This window comes from Lissotriton helveticus, chromosome 3_1 (genome assembly GCF_964261635.1).
Source record: "Lissotriton helveticus chromosome 3_1, aLisHel1.1, whole genome shotgun sequence".
NCBI lineage: Eukaryota > Metazoa > Chordata > Amphibia > Caudata > Salamandridae > Lissotriton > Lissotriton helveticus.
The window spans coordinates 1,677,905,823-1,677,921,482 of record NC_136061.1 but is presented as its reverse complement, the minus strand read 5'-3'; the positions used below and the strand labels follow the sequence as shown (position 1 = coordinate 1,677,921,482).

The following is a 15,660-nucleotide window of genomic DNA, read 5'->3' as shown; positions in this document are numbered from 1 at the left end:
TGTACTCCCCGAGACTAATGCACAAACAGATATTCAGCATAACGGAATGAGTATAATCTCTGAAACTCCTGCTGAGTCTAGAATTTGCAGTCTGGAGCCTATAAACCCAGTCCCAGCTGTAACTGAGCCTACGGAAACTCAAATAAATTGGCAGACAAAATCTCAGGCTGCTCTACATTTGGAACATTTGGAACATTCGGAACAAAGGGTGGCTCTCCCAGTAGAATCACACAGTCAGAGCGATGTCGAAGATGTCGAAGATGATACAGATAAGGACAAAGATAGGGATAAGGAAAGGGATAAGGACCCGAGTGATTTCTATTCCTTCTCAGACGAGCCCGGTTGGACATCAGGTTCAAATTTAAGTGACTCTAGTGATGATGAAACTAGCATTAAGGCTGTGAAAACTGCTCAAAAAATCTTACATAGACACAGAAGAAGCCAACATGATACAGACGAACTAACATGGGACTACGCAACTACAAGTAGCTTACCACCGCCAGCAGCATTAGCAAACGTATATGGCTCGACCCAACAACCGGATTTTGGGACTCCAACTGATAAATCTGCCCCTACAATTGAGACGGTGCTGCTAGCTATTGCGGCACATCGGGAAGAGACTTCTCAGGATGGGCGGAAGGCACAAGCGGAGTTACGGAAAGTCCAGGGAGTGGTTCGTAAACTTTCAAGGAAAATTACCTCGTTTAATGATCGTATGACTGAGGTAGAAGCGAGGGTGGTCGGTAATGAATCTGAGATTGCTGTAAATCGTGAGCAGATTGACAACCATGAGAAGGGCCTTACCGATGTGATGTGGAAGCTCGAAGATATGGAGAACCGCTTACACAGAAATAATTTGAGAGTCCTAGGTGTTCCTGAAGCAGCAGAGGGAGTGGACGCCCGCCCCTTTTTGGTCAAACTATTTCAAGACTCCCTACCAGAACTTTCAGCCCGGAATTGGGACCTAGAGGTCCAGCGCGCACATCGAGTACCTCTCACCATGAGAAATGCCCCGAAAACCGGTGCATATCCGAGAGCTATACTTGTATATTTCGGTAATTTTATGCTGAGACAGGCAATATGGGAGAAAGCACGTCCAGAGTAAAAAAAAAATAGCGGGCAGATAACCTATTTTGTACGCCCTGACTTCTGTCATACCACAGTTGAGCGGAGGTGGCGCTTGCGCCAGCTCATAAAACCTTTTCAAGACAAGAAGCTCCAGGCATACTTAAATAATCCTGCTAGGCTGAAAGTAATTAACGGCACCCAGATAAAGTTTTTTACGTCTGAGGTTCAGGCAAAAGAGTACTTAGATAGCCTTCCATGAGAATGAAAAGACGAGATTAAAACCTTCTATATCTGTTAGCTCACTTTGCATTTTGCTTCTTTATTTACAATCTCTCTCTGGTTTTTTCACTTGTGGGATTAGGACCTTATGGATAATTATTAACTGTTGGACTGGGAGCACCAGAGTGACAATGCACGCACATCACCACAGACTCTAACGGAGTCTAAATGCCTTTGTTTTTGGAGGGTGGGGGGGAGGGAAGGGTCAAAGGGTGGGAATGGGCGGGGTAGCAGCTGGGGGAAAAAATCTAAAAAAGGTAATCATGAATGTAGAAGTAGAATCAGAAAAGTAATTAGTATTGGTAACGTAAAAAATAAAGCTATGTTTGGCAATATAATGGATCAGGAATGGGGGAAAAACAAAACACAATATGGCTAGGATAAAACTTTGCTCCTGGAATGTGGCTGGCCTCAATGATAGGACAAAAAGAGAGCAAATGTGTGGGATAATTACACAGAATGCGTTTGATATTATATGTCTTCAAGAGACTCATATTCCTTGGGATGAAAGGGGAGTATTAAGGGTCCCTGGATTCAAACTGTTGGGATGTACTTCTCATACCTCAAGGACTAGAGGAGTTGCTATATTTGCTAAACCATTTTTGGGTGAACCCAAACGCGTAGCCGCTGACTCACTGGGCAGATGGGTTATAGTGGAGCTTAAGCAGGGGATTACAATACGCTCTATTTATGCCCCAAATGAGGACGATCCTTCTATATTTTTGGATCTCGAGACAGAGTTGTCATCGTGGCCTCAAGCACTTATATTCTGTGGAGATTTCAATATCTCCCTGCCAAAAATGGAATTTGCTTACAATCAATCCCGGGACAAATATACTGGCCGTAAGCCTAGAGTTTATAGCGCTCTTCTTCAATTAAAGGAAAGTTTAGGCCTGTCCGATATATGGGACCTGAAACAGCCACAAGATCCAGGATACACATACTTTTCGTGTCCTCATAAAAAATATGTCCGAATAGATTACATCTGGTTGTCCAGTAACAGGGTTAGTCAGGCAAGAATTTGTAAATTACCAAAGCTCATAGCGGATCATAATCCGTTAGTACTCTATATTAATATAGATAATATGGCTAGACCTCGGACAAGCTGGACTTTCGATCGAAAACTCCTCGTTAATAGGGGATATATTGATCACATTAAGGTATGGGCTCAAGGATTTTTTGATTGTAATAGGTATAGCTCATCTAGAAACACGGTATGGGATTGTTTTAAGGCATCGATACGGGGCGAGACAATTAGTTACGTAGCCAGGCACAGAAGAGAGACTGCTATGTTAAATGATTTTCAGCTACAAAATTTAGCTAGAAAAGAAGAGAGGCATACTGCTATAATTGCTAAGGGTGGCGAGGATGGAGTGGGGGATTTAATTTTGAGAGAAATAACGATCCTCAAGGCAGCGATAAATAGCAAACTAACTCAAAGGGCAGCTGAGACTTATCAATCCCACCGCAATAAGATCTATGAAACAGGAGAGAGGGTAGGGAAGCAACTAGCACTTAGTACTCGGCAAAAACAATCTCTCAATTCAATTGTGTGCATTGAGTCAGAGGGTCAAGAATATACAACACCAGAAGCAATATTAGAAGTCTTTAAAAACTTCTATAAGAAATTGTATAATAATGAGGACTCTCTTGACCTCAATGCAATCCAAAATGAAGTGGCTAGATGGGCTGTTGAATCAGGTAGTATTTCAGGGGTAGATATGGCTACTAGACAAGACCTAGAAAGGGATATAACCCTGAGTGAAGTAAGACTAGCCTTAGCAGAACTGGCCTCGGGCAAGGCAGCAGGCCCAGACAAAATTCCCCTTGAGCTTTATAAAATTTTGGATATTATTATAACTCCTATACTTCTTGATTTATTTATCTGAGTTTAAGTTAGTGGTAAACCCCCTAGATCATGGTTGGAAACGAACATTGTGGTATTTCCAAAAAAAGATAAATCTCCCAAATTGCCATCATCCTATCGACCCATCTCTCTGATCAATTCAGACTCGAAGCTGTACTCTAAGATCTTGGCTAATCGGCTCAGGGGGACGATCGAGCGTCTGGTCTCCCCGTGGCAGCATGGTTTCATTCCGGGCAAGGACACTACGGACCATACTAGACGGGTCATTGCCCTTTTTGATGCCATGGCTGTCGCGGGGGGCCGGATGTCGGTGGTCCTCCTGGATGCCGAGAAGGCCTTTGACCGGGTTTCATGGGCTTTTTTGTGGGCAGTGTTAGAGCATAATAACATGGGACAATGTCTAATGAAATCTCTAAAAGCAATGTACTCCTCACCAGAGTTTTGGCGATGGGTCAGGAATCGAGTCTTTTCGATATATCCCGTGGGACTAGGCAGGGGTGCCCATGCTCCCCTATCCTCTTCGCACTGTATATAAACCCCCTCATTATAAAATTACTAAACACCGAGGCAATTAGACCAATAACTTTTGGCCCATTCAACACTAAAATATTAGCTTATGCCGATGACGTGGCGGTAGTAACATCACACCCCAAGGAGGCAATAACGGAAATTGAACGAATTACTCATGCTTTTGGTCAGGTTTCGGGATATTCCTTAAATAGGGATAAAACGATGGTTATATGCACACAAAATACCCAATTTACAGACCCTAGGAAAGTAGATAGCGCGGTATATCTGGGAGTCCGTATATCCTCTAAAATTGATGAGATTATTAAAATAAACTATGATCCATTAGTACAGAAAATAACAACAGACTTAAAGGGGATAGATGGCATACATCTCTCGATCATTGGAAGAAGTAACTTTCTTAAAATGAACATTCTACCTCGGGTTCTCTACTTGTTCCGGGCGATCACGCTATTGGTGGACGACAAAACCATTAAGATCCTTGAATCTCAGATGAGTAAGTTTATATGGGGATATGGGAAGATAAGGAGATCTATCCGTTTTCTCTCTCTCCCTGTCATAAGAGGGGTCTGGCAATACCCAATTTGGGATATTATATGCTTGCAGCTTTACTACATCAGATGAAGCCACTGTTTTGTATAAGATCTTTGATAAGTGAAGTAGGTGAGAGTTATATTCCCTCAATATTTGAACTAGTCATCGGGGATAAGGCAAGAGGCCTTTTAGTAAAACAGCTTGAGTCTTCATACTATAAAAAAGTCAAATTTAAGATTATACTGAGTGTTTGGGGTATTTGGAAAAAAATTAGAAAACAACTGAATATTACTAAGCACAATAAGTACACGTCGCTTTGGCACTCTACCATACTGCCACCAGCTATATATGATACAATCGCCAGGAAATGGGAAACATGTGGAGTCTCGACTCTCGGTGATTTTCTGTCCCCTCCTGTTAGACAAAGATTCCAACAGTTACAATCTAAATGTTCTATTCCTAGCAATAGTGTATTTAAGTACATTCAGATTAATACGATATTGGACTTAAGGAGTGCAGATATTACACTGGAGAATATTCCTTTATTTGACTGTCTATTAAGATCATCAACCAGGATTGGTACGATTTATGATGTACTAATAGACAGCCAATCTGATGACGTCGATGTGGTGGAGCAGGGCTGGTCAAGGAAATTAAATAACCCTAATGTTGATATCGATAAGATATTGGTATTGTCAACAAAATTGTTTATGTCTTCTAATTTAAAAGCACAGTTGTATAAGACCATATATGATTTATATTTTACCCCTGCTAAACTTTTTACATGGGGGAAAAGAGTTAACTCAGAATGTCCTAGATGTGGAAATCATCCGGCACATCTAATTCATATGCTATACGAGTGTGAAAAATTATTATTATTGAAAAAAATGATAATGGATTTCTGGCAGGAAGTGTTTAGTCATCCAGTTGCTGAATCCCCCTCCTTGTATATCTTGGGATATGATAATACACTATCACATACCATCGAAGAAGAAGTACTGCTCTTTTTGGGGTCAGCAGTCTATCGTATTATATTAACAGCGCGGTGGAAAGACACAGATCCCCCCAACTTTCAAATATGGTTATCAAGACTGTTGGGTATGTATAATCAAGAGAAAGCGATATTTGCCTGTAAAGGGTTGAGGGCTCAAGCACGTGGTATTAAGATTTGGAAACCAATTGAGAATTGAAGCAAACACTAGAATTGCTAGTTAGAATGTATCCACCTGTGTAAATAATATCTTGGTCTTTTTTTTTGTTTTTTTTTGTGTTTTGCTGTTTTTTTTTTTGTTCTCTTCTTGTAAATTTGTTTTTTGGTGACTAAAAAATATTGTTATTTCTCCATTTGTGAATTGCCAAATAAAAAATATTTAAAAAAAACAAACAAAAGTGTTTTCCTGAAAATAACTTCACTACCAAAAATATCCCCTGTACTAGATTGAACCAAAACTCAATGTGAACTTTAAATAGGTCACTTTTATCATAAAACACCACCCTTTTTAATTTAGCTGGCATTAACGATTGTAGCGGGGGAAACAAATACAGTAAATCCAGAGGTTTCGATCTGTTTAATGGAATAGAGTCAACAGGAAATAGGTCTCTAAATTCAAGTATGCTCGAAATGTGAGAAGACACATGTTCTTGGACCAAACGCTCTTTATGCTGAGGGAAAGTTTGTTGAGGCATTTTTTTCTACTAGTGAAGATGGCATTTTAAATTAACTTGGGGGAACATTTGTTTGAAATTAATGTGCAATTGGATTCAGATTGGTCTGCAAAACAGAAAGAGAATTGTTTAAAGAAAGATCTTCAATTCTTAAATGATCCCTTTTTGTAGATTTGTCATTAATTGTTAGGATTACAGTATTATCAATCGAATTCACCAGATTATTTCCATTTTCGAGACCCAGGGGTTACACTTCTAATTTTTCGGTATGCTGCGCACTTTTGCCTTCCCCCTTTTTTTTCTTAGTTTCCTTGACTTTGACCTTGAAACTTGAGAGTGATCCTTCACTAAAGTAACTTTTGAATTCCTTTAAAATATTGGGTAATATTAAGTCTATTCCTTTTTCAAATTCCCATGTGATAATAACAGTTTAGTTGGTGAAGAGTTACATTCTTGCATAAAGAGCCCACAAAGGAATTGCACCTCCTCATCGTTCCATTTTCCCTTCTGTTTTTTCTTATTTACCAACGGTTTTCCAGTTTAACGGGCCACATTTTTTCTTACGGAGGATCTTTTTGAACAGCTCTTATCTTGTTATTTGAAAGATGAACCGAGCTTAGAACCTGTTCTGTTAAATTGGTTATTCCCACTCACTTATGTGAGAAGGTAAAAAAAATAGCAGATAAGGTTTCCAATGTATAAAATCGGAATTAACAACGGACTTATTTAAAAGTTTTAAAATAGAGGCCAAGATGACTTGCAAGACGTTAATAGACTCTGATACATTAACATATGCCAATGGTAAATGTATACTAGAATTTAATGGAAAATCTGGAGTAATTGAAAGATCATCAATTTGAATTGTGCTTCAATAAAGGAGACCCATTTACCTTGTTGTGACGAGCACTATTGCCAACAACCCCACAGTTCTCATTTCCTCTGTTCTTCAAAAAAATAACTTAGGGGCTGATTATGATGTTGTGACGTTTGCCACCGCCGAGTCGGCGGTGGCAACCGCCACGACATCGTAACGAGTGAACTCCCCCGCCATATTACCATGGCGGGGGTTTCGGGCGGACGCAAAGTGCGTCCGCTGCTTCTCCGCCAGTCGGTAATCGTTCCGATTGCCGGCCAGCCTGAATTGGGTCCTAATATGGTGGCCCGCCATATTAGGATGTTTTGCTGTTAAGGACTCGCCGCCATGGAAAGACTGGTGGTGAATTGCTCTGGGGGCCTGTTGCGGGTCCCCGGGAGTGTGGGGGGCTGCACTTGGGGGGGTACCTATGGTACCCCCTTACATTGCCATGAACAAGGCTGCAGGCACAGCGCGGTGCCTGTCACGTTGTGCATGGGAATGCATGTCATGTCATTTGGACACTGTGGTGGGTGCTGATGTGAGCAGGAACCGCGGCATTGTTAACTTTTGGAATACGACCGCCAGGATGGCGGTTACATACTTATCAGGTCTGCGGGACTGCCGCATGTCTGGCGGACCGTCCCGTTTCCATTGGAATGGCGGCGGACTTTCCTAATCAGCCCCTTTGGGTACTGGCTCAATATCTGGCAATGTAAAACTCATGTTGATCTGCAGAACCCGTGATCTTGCCTCTGTTCTAGGATCTCTGGTCATATTTGTTAAAGCCATAGCTTGATTGCCTGATGATGGAGAAGGATATCCTAAAGCATTTTAAGTTTAACCAGGTACAAAATTCTTACTTAAAAAAGGCTCATGAGAAACAAGAATGTATTTTTTTCCCTAATGTACCAGTGGGTTATGAATTTTTTAGAGAGTTTTTCTCCTCCATTTTTGGGGAAAAAGTGTGTATTTGCCCCAAACTAGGCGTGGATCTAAAGTGAGCTGCTTTACAATGCCCCCCTTAAGTTTTTCAGACTTTTCAAAGGTAAAAGAGGCTTTATAAAAATATTAGGATTCCCTGATTCTTTATAGTCTTATTTTTCATTTTTTCTTTAGTCATTCCAGTAGTTTCTAAGAGTCTATACTGCAAGTTGCACTAGGCACCACCTCTACTGCCCCCACAGCCACCCTCTGGACACACACGAGCAACAGCTCGCTACCCTTCACCTACAATATGCCCAACCCACACTAGACCATTGCCTGGATCTGGCTCATCGCAACCTTGACCCCCTCACCATCTTGAAACAAAACACAAGGGAGGTCTCATGCTACTCATTGGTATGTGCAAGCCCCAAGGAAAGGCTCACCGCCTTCACGGTTGGTAGCCGCAACTTGTAAAGAGGAGGGCCAACAACAGGGTCAAGAGAACATGGAAAAAACAGCAGAATGCTCTGGACAAGGAGAGGGCCAGCAGCCAAGCCTAAAGAGAGCAGCAAATGAACACATAGCAGTCATGCAAGCTTGGGTGGCCGGGGGAGCGTCAATATAATACTCATGAGCACACTCAGCCACTTCCACAGCCCTTTACGTTCCCAGTAGAATTGAGTTACTAATATTCTTAACCCCTTCGCTGCGGAGGTAATTCTACCACGGTACGGGGGCGAGCAGGGCACCGCAGTGCTTGTGACGAGCCCAGCTCGTCATGAGTCACAGAGGAGCTGTGCTCATGACGAGCTGTGGTCATCACGACCCCGCCCACTGAATAATTTGCCCGCACAAGCAGGGAATCAATCGCGCGTGGGCGGCGCAGAGCCGTTATGACGAGCCCAGCTTGTCATGAGCACAGCTCCATTGTGACTCATGATGAGCTGGGCTCGTCTTGAGCATCGAAGAGGTTATTGTTGTTATAGTAATCATATCTGGCACATTTACATTAGTTGTCACCCCAAGCAAGATTGTCAGCCGTGATCGCCACAGTGCATCCGTCATGGTTGCTAGCTGAAGTGTAAAAAAGGCTTTATTCAACTACAGTGCCTCCACTAAGGCAATACATAAGGGTAACTACAATGCCCCTTGCAAAAAAGCAACAATATTAGTAATAGGTCTCCCAAACGATGCAGGATGTATCACTTGTATAACAGCTTTAAATAGATTTTGTGAATAAAAACTATTTTTTTCCAAACATTAGTATCTGAAACAAAATATGAGAATACACATATTTTACTGTCTAATACATGGTTTTCAGTGTTGGTATGCATATATTAATTAAAGCCAGCAAAAAGCTTGTAAACTAATACAGTGGACTTCACATAGCAGAACTACTTACAGACAGCTGTGTAGCAACCAGTAGTTCACGAGCTGCTCATTGGAGAAGGCTGATTTAGATCTACCATGATCAGAGACCTGGTGAGTGAGCTCAGACGGTAGTTGTTTTGAACTATAAGCAGTATTGTTTAGAGCGCAGAATATTCCATTTAGAGCATTGAACACCTACATTTATCTGATGGGTTGGGTTGGTCAAAGGGCAGAGGCCTACACTAATGGTAAAACCGAAACATCATAACCATCCAGTACCTGTTTGTTTGACACAGCTGAGCAGATGCAGTTTTCAATGATCTAGCTATAGTCGACTTCGTTTTTATGTGGTCCCCTATCTTTATTCTTTTGCCTGACATTTCTGCACATTAGTCTTATACACATGCATCTGGGATTGAAAACAGCTCTGTTCATTACCTTTTAACAGTGGTGCATGCAAACGTTATAGAATAATTGGAAAAATGCCAGATGTACGAGGGCAAACCACAGGATATCTTAAACTTGACGGTTGCAGCTGAAACAATACAACTTTAGAGGAACGATTGCTTCCACTCTCGGGTAATGGCTGACACTCCCATCCAGTTCTCGGCAATGCACTAATAACGTTGTACACTATGGAGCCATGACCTTCAAAGATGTTACTGTCAATCTACCTTATTGATTTCTCAGAAGTAAAGCCCCATACCACACCTTTACAAACACACTTTCTTAACACGCACGTGTTCACCAAACAAGCATTGGCAAAGCCAATAGGACCAACGTTGGCTGCCAACAATTTGACTTAGTCAATGCGTGTTTTGTTATGTCTTGATTTCTGCATACATTGTTGTTCGGAAAGCTGCTGGGCTGTCATCAATCTAATAAAATGTTTAAAAGCATAGCAGTACCAAGCACTTAACAGAACTACTTTGTATGTGAAGGTGCTCCCCAGAAAGGGTAGAATTCCATCACTCACTGTCAATCAATCAATCATAACACTTGTATAGCGCGCTACTCACCCGGAAGGGTCTCAAGGCGCTTGGGGGAAGGGGGCCGCTACTGCTCGAACAGCCAGGTCTTGAGTTGTCTCCTGAAGGCGAGGTGGTCCTTGGTCAGCCGAAGGTGGGTGGGGAGGGAGTTCCATGTCTTGGCCGCCAGGTAGGAGAAGGATCTGCCTCAGGCGGTGGCTCTTCGGATGCGTTGTACGGCGGCGAGGGCGAGGCTAGCGGACCGTAGTTGGCGGGTGGGCGTGTGGAAGGTCAGGCTGTCGTTGAGGTACTTGGGGCCCAGGTTGTGGAGAGACTTGTGTGCGTGGGTGAGGAGCTGAACGTGATCCTCTTGTTGACGGGGAACCAGTGCAGGTTCTTCAGGTGGCCGGAGATGTGGCTGCGTCGAGGGATGTCCAGGATGAGTCGGGCGGAGGCGTTCTGGATGCGTTGTAGTCTTTTCTGTAGCTTGTCTGTGGTTCCGGCGTAGAGGGTGTTTCCGTAGTCCAGCCGGCTGGTGACGAGGGCCTGGGTGACTGTCTTCCTGGTTTCGATTGGGATCCATCGGAAGATCTTGCGGAGCATGCAGAGAGTGTGAAAGCATGAAGAGGAGACGGCGTTGACTTGTCTGGTCATCGAGAGGGAGGAGTCCAGGATGAAGCCCAGGTTGCGTGCGTGGTCTGTCGGCTTGAGGGCGGTGCCCAGGGCTGGGGGCCACCAGGAGTCGTCCCAGGCGGAGGGTGATGGTCCAAGGATGAGGACTTCCGTCTTGTCTGAGTTCAGTTTCAAGCAGCTGTTCTTCATCCACTCGGCGACGTCTTTCATACCTTTGTGGAGGCTGGTTCTGGCGGTGTCGGGGTCTCTGGTGAGGGAGAGGTGGGATGGATCATCTGGGTGTCGTCGGCGTAGGAGATAATGTTGAGGTTGTGTTGGCGTGCGATGGCTGCGAGAGGTCTCATGTAGACGTTGAAGAGGGTGGGGCTTAGTGATGATCCTTGCGGGACGCCGCAGATGACTTCGGTGGCCTCGAAACGAAACGGGGGGAGGCGGACTCTCTGTGTTCTTCCAGGGAGGAACGAGCTGATCCACTTCAATGCCTTCTCTTGGATGCCGGTGTTGCTGAGGCGTTAGACTAGGGTGCGGTGGCAGACAGTGTCGAACGCGGCGGAGAGGTCCAGGAGGATGAGGGCTGCTGTTTCCCCGTTGTCAAGAAGGGCTCGGATGTCGTCGGTGGCTGCGATGAGGGCGGTCTCGGTGTTGTGGTTGGCTCTGAAGCCGGACTGCGAGGGGTCGAGGGATCTATTCGTCTCGAGGAAGGCGGCAAGCTGTCTGTTGGCGATCTTCTCGATGACTTTTGCAGGAAAAGGGAGGAGCGAGATGGGGCGGAAGTTTTTGAGGTCCGTGGGGTCCGCTGTTGGTTTCTTCAGTAGGGCGCTGAGCTCGGCATGCTTCCAGCTCTCCGGGAAGGTGGCGGTGTCGAAGGAGGTGTTGATAACGTCTCGGAGTTGGGGTGCGATGGTGGAGTTGGCCTTGTTGAAGACGTGGTGGGGGCAGGGGTCAGTCAGAGATCCGGAGTGGATGGTGTTCATCGTGCGGGCTGTGTCTTCGGTGGTCACTGCGGTCCAGGTGCGGAGGGTGGCGGTGGGGTGCGTTGGTTCGACGGTTGGGTGCGAGGATGGTGCGCCGAAGCTGTTGTGGATGTCGGCAATCTTGCGGTGGAAAAATGAGGCGAGGGAGTCGCAGAGATCTTGTGAAGGGGTGATGTCGTTGTTGCCGGTTCTGGGGTTGGAGAACTCCTTGACGATGCTGAAGAGTTCCTTGCTGTCGTGGGCGTTGTTGTCCAGTCGATCCTTCAGTGATTTCTTCTTGGTGGTGCGGATGAGCTGGTGGTGCTGGTGGTGCTTGCGGGTGGCGTGTTTGAGGGCGGTCATGTTGTCAGTGGTCCGGTCGAGAAGCCAGGCTTTCTCGAGGGTGCGGCAGGTTTTCTTGGAGTCCTTGAGTTCGTTGGTGAACCAGGGGGCCTTCTTGCTTCTAGGTCTGCTGGGAGGGTTCTTCAGTGGTGCGAGGTCGTCGGCTGCTTCGTTGGGGTCCGGAGTGCTGGCAGGTGGGTTCTGGCTGAGGGAGGTGGTGATCTGGTCGGCGGTGATCTTGCTCCAGCTTCTGTGAGGAACCTGTTGCGGGTGGTGGTGGGTAGTGGTTTTTCTAAAGCTGAAGTGGACCCAGTGAAGTCCGGTGGAGTGGCTGAAGGCGATGTGCTTGCTGGATGAGAAGACGGGATCAAGCGTGTGGCCGACGTAGTGGGTGGGGGTGTTGACCAGTTGCTTGAGTCCGAGGTTGGCGAGGTTGTCCAGCAGGGCGACGGTGTTGCGATCCTTGTTGTTCTCCAGGTGGAAGTTGAGGTCCCCTAGGAGGATGTAGTCGGCGGAGGGGAGGGCATGTGGGCTGATGAAGTCTGTGATGTCTTCGCTGAATTGTGTGCGTGGTCCCGGGGGTCTGTAGATGAGGGTGCCTCTGAGGGTCGTCTTAGGGTCGGTGTGAATCTGGAAGTGGAGGTGTTCGGCGGCGGTGAAGGTGTCGTCGGCGTTGGTCGTGATGCGGATGGTGTTCTTGTGGACGATGGCGATTCCTCCTCCGGTCTGCTTGACGCGGTCCCTCCTGATGATCTTGTATCCATCCGGGATGGCTATGGCGATGTCGGGGGCTGAGGAGGCATTCATCCAGGTTTCAGTGAGGAATGCGACGTCTGGTGATGTTGTGTTGAGCAGGTTCCAGAGTTCGACGGTGTGTCTGTGGACGGAGCGGGTGTTGAGCAGGATGCACTTGAGGTCGCTGCTGGAGTTTGGCTTGGCGGGCGCGGTGCATGTTCGGAGGCAGGTGAACTTGCAGGTTGTGCAGGTGAAGGGTCCGTGGTAGCGTTTCGGGGCGGCCCGGCAGCAGGCGGGGTTCCGGCCGGAATTGAGTGCGTTGAGGTCGGCGGGATCGTAGGTCTGTCGGGTCGTCTTGCGTCGAGGAGGGCCAGGGGTCCTGGCGCTGGGCGCGGTCCAGGCGTGGACGGGCGCAGACGGGCTTGCCTTTGGCGCGCCTTTGGCGCACAATCGGCGCGCCCGCTGCGTGTCCGCGCGGTCGCCATTTATGGCGAAGTGGGAGGGAGGGAGGAGCAGCTGGGAGGCGGGAGCGGGGAGGGCACAGAAGGAAATGGGGGCGTGGCCACTAGCATGGCGGCGGGAAGCGGGGAGCGGGGCGGGCAGGCACAGGAGACAGGACAACAGCACGGGCAATAACACAAAATCAAAACAGCAAATGGGAGACAATAGTGATATTAACAGAATGCAGGGAGACAAAAAGGAAACAAAATAAGAGCTACAGTACACGCAAATACGGCGGGGGGCGGGGTCGGCAAGGCAGGCTCAGCGAGGCTGCGGGCAGCAGCGGGGTGAGAAGCGCACACAACAGCTGGTGGCCGTGCGGCGCGGGGGTGTCCTGAGAACAGGTCGCACTCACCTGTGCCGCGCGGTCGCCATTTATGGCCAAGTGGGAGGGAGGGAGGAGCAGCTGGGAGGCGGGAGCGGGGAGGGCACAGAAGGAAAAGGGGGCGTGGCCGCTAGCACAGCGGCGAGAAGTGGGAAGCGGGGCGGGCAGGCACAGGAGAGAGGACAACAGCACGGGCAATAACACAAAATCAAAACAGCAAATGGGAGACAATAGTGATATTAACAGAATGCAGGGAAACAAAAAGGAAACAAAATAAGAGCTACAGTACACGCAAATACGGCGGGGGACGGGGTCGGCAAGGCAGGCTCAGCGAGGCTGCGGGCAGCAGCGGGGTGAGAAGCGCACACAACAGCTGGTGGCCGTGCGGCGCGGGGGTGTCCTGAGAACAGGTCTGTGAAGTGCCCTCCACTATGTGCTGGAGTGTGTGAAAGAAAACGTGAATGACACATTAACATATGTATTTGTAAAGTGCACGTTCACCCAAGATATCGTGCTGCGGAATAACAGATGTTTCTTGTTACCCAACTCAATGGTACTCCTTTTATCGACCTCTAAAGGACGAAAGGCTGAGTGGGCCACCAGGATTTGAATATGTGATCATGAGATCAAACACAAACCCCTACAGTGGATGCATTAGTCCACTAAGCCACGAGACCTGACTTACATTGACATTAACAGACCAACAGATGAAATGGTCTGGCTCAAAGTCCTTAAATGCAAGTATATTATACACATCATTTTAGTATAATCAAAAGATTTTGGGTAATGTCAGACCGAAAAAAAAACCGCATTAAGCTCCCGGTCCCTTTTAACGATGCTTCAATAAACATTTCACAAACTTTCATCTGACTCACTAGGTCAAGGCCCCATGTCAAATGTTTTCTTCCTCGTGCAATTTTCCACCACCTGCAAGGTCTCCCATTTGAAAGGATTTCAGTTAGGTTAGTCGTTAGAAAATTGTTTCATTCACCCTCCCCCCCTATTTCTTTTGCTGTCGTATTTTCTTACTGTTTTTACCATCTCATATTTATGCACTATGAAGCAATGTTATGTAATATTCCACTTTCATATGATTTGGCCGTCATTTTTTTCTTATTAATATCGTTTCTTTAAATTTAAAAAAAGACAATTATTTGGCAGAAAGATGTAAATCATATCACTTCCATTTAGCAATTGAATTTCAGCATGTATTAGGAAGACAGTACCTTTGTATTTTAGCATTTGCTCTGAACTTGGTTCAACCACATCGTTGTTAATTGTAACTCCTGGATACTTAGCCTGTATGTGTGATAACATTTGTAGGTCGATTTCACCTAAAAATAGAATGAAACATCAATATAAGGAGGACATAGAATCATTTAGTAACATTTCCCAATAAGAACATCCAAATTATTCACGTACTGTTAATAATTAATTCTTACATTATATTATTTACAAAGTATTTTTTCTACAAGATTACAAGGCTCACTGGTAACTTTAGGTAAAGGGTATGTATAATATCTAATACGATTTAAAGGTGTCCATAAAATGATCATTGGGGAGCAATGGAACAGCAAAGGTGCCCAAGAACCGAGTGGAAAAAAGGAATATACACCCTGTGCACTTCTTCTGCACTAAAAGCCTTGATTGGGGTTCAATAAGCCCTTCATCCCAGGGACCCCATAACACTGCACCGGTTGCTCTAAAAATAGTCACGGCCCGGTTAGAGTGAACCACAAGTGATGAGTATCTTGATACATAGAATTTGATGGCTTACACCGAAACATTGTGTGCCTCATTATGAGCGCCCTGATTCTGATGTGGTCAGTAATGCAGAATTTGATGCATGCGCCACTTTCAGAGCAGGGTTCATCAGTTCAGTAATGGCTCCAATGTACCATCTCCTCAGGGCTAAACTCCCCCAAGAAACCTTTGATTGATGGTTTGAAAAAGTAGACACTGGTTCTCAACCACCTTCCATCTGCACAGACATATTGCATCTTCCCTCCACGGACACCCTACACCTACACTCCTCTTCATTTTCTGAGCATCAGAGTGGAGACTGGTTAACAGTAGCTCTTGATTCGCGTTAGCCTGTGACGTAACAGATA

General features: G+C 45.9%; 1 protein-coding gene across 2 annotated transcripts in view; it reads right to left on the bottom strand.

Annotated features, from left to right (window-relative positions):
• Positions 1-15,660, bottom strand: part of LOC144823718 (histamine N-methyltransferase A-like) — a 219,839-nt gene that overhangs the window by 50,656 nt on the left and 153,523 nt on the right. For both annotated transcript variants that reach the window (XM_078682481.1, XM_078682480.1), the window contains exon 4: positions 14,776-14,883. In XM_078682481.1, the coding sequence (XP_078538607.1) occupies positions 14,776-14,883 (108 nt within the window). The remainder of the gene's footprint in view (positions 1-14,775; positions 14,884-15,660) is intronic.